General features: G+C 39.2%; 1 protein-coding gene across 1 annotated transcript; it reads left to right on the top strand.

Annotated features, from left to right (window-relative positions):
- Nucleotides 1-2277: 2277 nt before the first annotated feature.
- On the top strand, nucleotides 2278-5426 carry LOC147990508 (uncharacterized). Its single transcript, XM_087528920.1, has 4 exons — nucleotides 2278-2420; nucleotides 3323-3516; nucleotides 4668-4717; nucleotides 5202-5426. Exons 1-4 carry the CDS (start codon nucleotides 2278-2280, stop codon nucleotides 5424-5426), a joined length of 612 nt encoding a protein of 203 aa, XP_087385046.1.
- Nucleotides 5427-5812: the final 386 nt, after the last annotated feature.

A 5812-nucleotide genomic window follows, 5' to 3' on the forward strand; every position in this document is an offset into this window, starting at 1 on the left:
TGGAAAGTGCACCGTATGCTCATGACCATTAATATGAAAAGTGAACTTGCTTTTATTGCAATCAATAACAACCCCTATAGTATTCAAGAAGGGTCTACCAAGGATAATCGACATGTTGTCGTCCTCGGGCATCTCAAGTATAACAAAGTTTGTCAAAATAGTAATATTAGCAATAACAATGGGCACATCCTCACGGATACCGATAGGTATGGAGTTGATTTGTTAGCCATTTGCAAAGATATTTCAGTAGGTGTGAGTTTATTCAAGTCAAGTCTTTTATATAAAGAGAAAGGCATAACACTAACACCAGCTCCTAAAGCACACAAAGCAGTTTTCACATAATTCTTTTTGATAGAACAAGGTATAGTTGGTATTCCGGATCTCCAAGTTTTTTTAGGTACTCCATCTTTAAAAGTGTAATTAGCAAGCATAGTGGAGATTTCAACTTCCGGTATTTTTCTCTTATTTGTGATGATGTCTTTCATATACTTTGCATAAGGAGGCATTTTCAATATATCAGTCAAGCGAGTATGCAAAAATACTAGCCTCAACATTTCAGCAAAGCGTTCAAATTCTTCATCATCATTCTTTTTAGTTGACTTGGGTGGAAAAGTCATAGGTTTTTGAACCCACGGTTCTCTTTCTTTGCCGTGTTTTCTAGCAACAAAGTCTCTTTTATCATACCTTTTATTCTTAGCTTGTGGGTTATCAAGATCAACAGGTGGTTCTATCTCCACATCATTATTTGGTTCTTTATCATTGGTTGGTTGAGAGTCTTCATGAACCCCATCATTTACCTTTTCTTTATTAGTAGGTGAGTGTTCATTACCAGATTGAGTTTCGGCATCAGAGATAGAAATTTCATTATCATTATCAGGAGGTTTCTCTATTTCAGGTTCACTAGAGGCATGCAAAGTTCTATCATTTTCCTTTTTCCTTTTCTTCCTAGAAGGACTAGGTGCACTTGTGTTAGCTCTTTGTGAATCCTGTTCAATTCTTTTAGGGTGTCCCTCTGGATAAAGTGGTTCCTGAGTCATTTTACCTCCTCTAGTGGCAACTCTAATAGCAAAGTCATGCATATTTTTATTCATTTCATCAAGCAATTCTCTTTGAGATTTAGCAACATGCTCTAATTGGGTTTGAACTATATAAGCATGTTTTCCAACACCTCTAACATCATTTAATATTCTAAATAACAAGTCACTTAAGCGAGCAATCATATCAGAATTATATTTCAATTGTTTCATAACATTTGCATTGAAGTGATCTTGTTTTCTAATATAGTTTTCAAACTCATAAAAGGCATTGGATATGATGCATATTGTAAGGATTATCATTATCATTGAACTTCATAAGAGAATTTACCTCTACCACCTTAGGCATTGGTGGTATATTAAGCCCATGTATTTCTTCAATAGGAGGTAAATTTTTAACGTCCTCAGCTTTAATACCTTTTTCCTTCATAGATTTATCTGCCTCTTGCATATCTTCGGGACTGAGATATAATATACCCCTCTTCTTGGGAATGGGTTTAGGCGGTGGTTCAGGAATAGTCCAATCTATCTATCTATCTATCTATCTATCTATCTATCTATACCTCTACTAATTACAGACTCCTAAGTAATTATCATGTTAATTAGAAATTACGAACGGTTCATTCGATGAGACCGAGTTATTACGGTGGAGATTAACTCGTGTTATTTTCTCTTAATTACGTGCTTAATTCGCCAAAATAAAACTGAAGGCCCACGCTCCTTTCACCAAGGAACCTGAAGGCCCACGTTCCTTTCACAATGGTTGTACAAAACGAAGCCCCACAGCCACCTAAAAAAACCCGCAGTCCTTTCACCGTGGTTGCTAAAAAAAAGTCTTCCTGTATCCCTAACCTTCTGACGCCCATCGCTTGCCATGGATCGCACCGCCGCCCTGCTCCCCATCGATGCCGTCGCTCTCCCACCCATCCACTGCCCCTGCCCACTGCACCTACCCTCTGTTGCATTCCATCGCCTCCACCGCCACCGTGAACCATCTCTCTCCTTAGTCCTCCCTCTTGGACTAGCACGCTGTGGCCGATGCTTCCGGTCATGTGGAGGCGGCGCGGCAGGTCGAGGGAATGCGATTGAGGCGGATTGTGTCCCTTCTCGATCTATCCTCACCTCCTCTTCCTCCTCTCCCATCGAACATCACACCGCACTCTCCTCTCATGCGGCAATCTATACCTATAGGCAATAACAATGGTCTCCTGTTGTGCCCCTCCACTCATCGGACCGTCGAGGCATGGAAGTACCCGAAGAAGTTGGTGCTCCGCGTAGCAAATTTGTGCGCCTCCACTCATCGGACCGCCGAGGCATGGAACTACCTGGAGAAGATGGTGCTCCGCGTAGCAAATTCGGCTGTGTTTTGAGAGGCTGCCAGGCAAGGTAATTTTCTTCTCTGAAGTTCTCTCATGGAACTTGGGTGGAATGGATTTGCGGGTGTGCTAGGTGTACTGCCATTGGATTGCCATGTTAGTGGGCCGAATCTCCTTTCCTACAGACACGCTTGGGTTTGGGAAGGTACTGGGTCAATACTACTACCCTTTGACTTTGCAATGGTGATTTGGATAGTTCTGTTTTTAAAAAATCATGGTGGTTTAGTTGGTTTGTTAACAGGTGCTTCAGTTAGGAATAATATTCGAAAAATGTCACCATACTGAATTTGGTAGAGGACAATACAATTATGTTATAATTGGTCATTTAGGTAGTTCTAAGAAATAGTTCATAGGCTCAACTACTATTTAGCTTACTACAATATAATTGTGTGGATTGTTGTTGATGAATAATACCCAATGCATTGCTTTCTATTGCCCAGAGTACTACAGTTTAGTATGCAGAACTTGAGCTTTGTTTGCCAAGAAAATGTCTGTGCTAATTCCTACAAGAAGGAGTAATTCATTCCCCGTCCAAGTATTTATTACTGATCATTGATGCTTCATCTATTTATGCTGCAGAGACATGGTCACATGGATGATTAGCATCTTTTGGAAAAAGCATTTTAATTCGCTGAAGAAATGCTACTGCACCTATGACTACAAGCTTAGATGTCCAATCCTGATTTTTGAGGACCACTTTAGGATGTGATCATTAGTGCGTCTTCAAAGCTGCTTGACATAACATAACGTTTTATTTTTACTAATTTTGTCGAGCCTAAGCAATGTTAAGTAGACTTCACTGAATTCTTAATAAGGAAATTACACAATCTGATGTGTGTGCCATAGGATTAGTGTTGTTTGAATAATTTATTCTTCTTACCAATCAGGCTGATGATTTAACTGTTGATGTAGGCGCTTTGCCAGATGTTCATCATCAATGTCGGTCAGGGGTTCAGGCACCTTTGGAACGCATGGCATCAGCCATATGGACCTGCATGGATGTGATAGTTTACTCAATCATTTTTATGCCTTCAACTACAGCTACCACACAACTTCATTGAGATTTGTTTTCTATAGGACCTGGATTAATAATCTCCAACAATATGGTAATGCTTGATGCTTCTTATATTTACTTTCAGATCTAAATACATTTGTGATTTTGTGTATGTTGCACTATGAAACTGTGTGTGCTAAACCAAACATGACATCTACGCATTTTCAGATATGCATGCATGTTTCAAAAGAATAAATCTAATATGTAGTATATACGAAGGTACCTAAAATGTTAGCATATATTGCCAACTCTTGAAAATATACGGTGCTCTTACTCTTTGCTTGCTGTGAACCTGGGGAGCTCAAAATGGAGTAGGTGTAATAATCAGTATATACCAGAACAATATTTCTGTGATATTATATATACTAACTTTGTGATAGTGGAGTATGTAATTTTTGAACTGGTTTGAATTCTTGCCGTGAACCTAGGGAGCTTGGGTTGGAGTAGGTGTAATAATCAGTATATACCAGAACAATATTTCTGTGATATTGTATATACTGACTTTGTGATAGTGGAGTATGTACCATATTTTTGCCAGGGACTCTATAACATATTTTCAAACTGGTTTGAATAGCTGCCACCAATTTTTATCTTCCTTGTGGTGTATGCTACCATCAAAAGGAGTATATAATACACTGCTCTTTGTGCACGGAAGTGTAGCATACAAAATTAAATCAAAAGGGTATGTAACATACTTTTTTAATGAAGTAAGTATATACTTTTTTGTGTGATGCAGTATATACAACATCTTTGTAAGGAGATATATAGTACTTTTTTGTGAACCAGTATACTATGTTTTTTAGTCAGTACATAATCTTTTATTCGATATACACTACTCTTCTTGAGTCGGTATATACTGATGTTCTTGATATAAAGGGTAAAACAGCGTGCACATTTCATGCCGCCGCCGTTGTCGACTAGATGGTGGTGCCGCCGCATGGATCTATCAATGCATGCCACACCACCACCGTTTCTTATTGTCGCCATTTTCGACGAGATTGGTGGTGCCGTCACATGGATCGATCAATGCACATCACGCCACCGCTTTGTCAACATCGACGAGATGGTGGTGCTGTCTTATCCATCGATCAATGCACCTACTCATTAACATCGCATCCGCTATGTGACTAGCTGCGTCAGTGGCTTTGAACCTCGATCCAGATTGATTTCATGCAAAGCCTGTCATGTTTTCCTTTTGTACAGGAATAGGCAAGCACAAGAGAAGATTTGACAGTAGACGCTCATTGTTTGAGGTAAATACTCCTTCCATGCAAGCTGCAAATAATTTTCTTTTATCTTGAAAACTGTAAATTTGTTTCAAAAAATTATGTTAACAAATTTGTTGAATTATTATGTGGGGGAGATGGTCAACTAATAATATAAAAACAAGTGTAGGCTAGGGAAAAGATACAACATCATTAAGCGGCCGTATTACCAGAAAAGATTCCACGCTATTGTTGATGGCCCTAACGCTCTATAGTTCTTCCTCCAGGCCAGAAAGAGATCACTGCTTCTACACCGTTTCTTTCTCTCCTGGTTAGAAACAACCTCAACAATCTTGCGTCATGTCTCTCCCTTCAGCTATCTCCCACCCCATGGAAGCTAACCCATGTCTCTATCAAAACTAAGTTGGAGCATTCATCCGCTGTGCTAAAGGAGCTTATTGACCCAAAACTGTTTTCCTCATCTGTATCAGGTTCATTTTCTCACAATATTTTGTTCCAATTTTCCTTGCAGTTTTATCTTGAATACACATTAACTTTGGATTTGGGTTCAATTTGTTTTGTATCATGTGCTTGGATAGTGTTTGTGCTCTCCATGGATGCAATCCTGGCTCTTCTCACATATAACCTATGGATACCTCATGGAGATTGGTTGGAGCATAATCTTCTTACGTACAAGCTATGTATACATAATGGACAATGGTCGGAGTATAACGATGCTGATCAGGCAAGCTTATAAATTAACATGCTGTCTAAGTAGATGACAGCAGCATGGAGGAGCCTAATGTCAGTTGTCAATGTCGTCGCTGGTCAAGTTACTAATAAATTTTTGTATCGACAAAACATGTCTAAGACCCTCTATGGGAGAGTTAACATCTTCAATGGCCTGCCCAGTCTTCAGTTACGGCTGATGTTGTTGCTTGATCTCCTGTTCAAGGAAGTTCCTTGCGAAGATGCCATGTCCTGGCTATTGTAGGTTAGAGAATTGAGTTCTCATGAATTTGCTTCTAACCCTTTTTAGCCAGTAGTGTAGATAGTTAAACTGTGAAACACTTAACAATGAAGCTCTTTGTGAACTACTAAAACATTGAGGGTTTCTGTTATAAATCCGAATATCTATTTTTC

Source organism: Triticum urartu, chromosome 1A (assembly GCF_056163025.1).
Source record: "Triticum urartu cultivar PI428250 chromosome 1A, HENAU_Tu73, whole genome shotgun sequence".
In the NCBI taxonomy this organism is placed as follows: domain Eukaryota; kingdom Viridiplantae; phylum Streptophyta; class Magnoliopsida; order Poales; family Poaceae; genus Triticum; species Triticum urartu.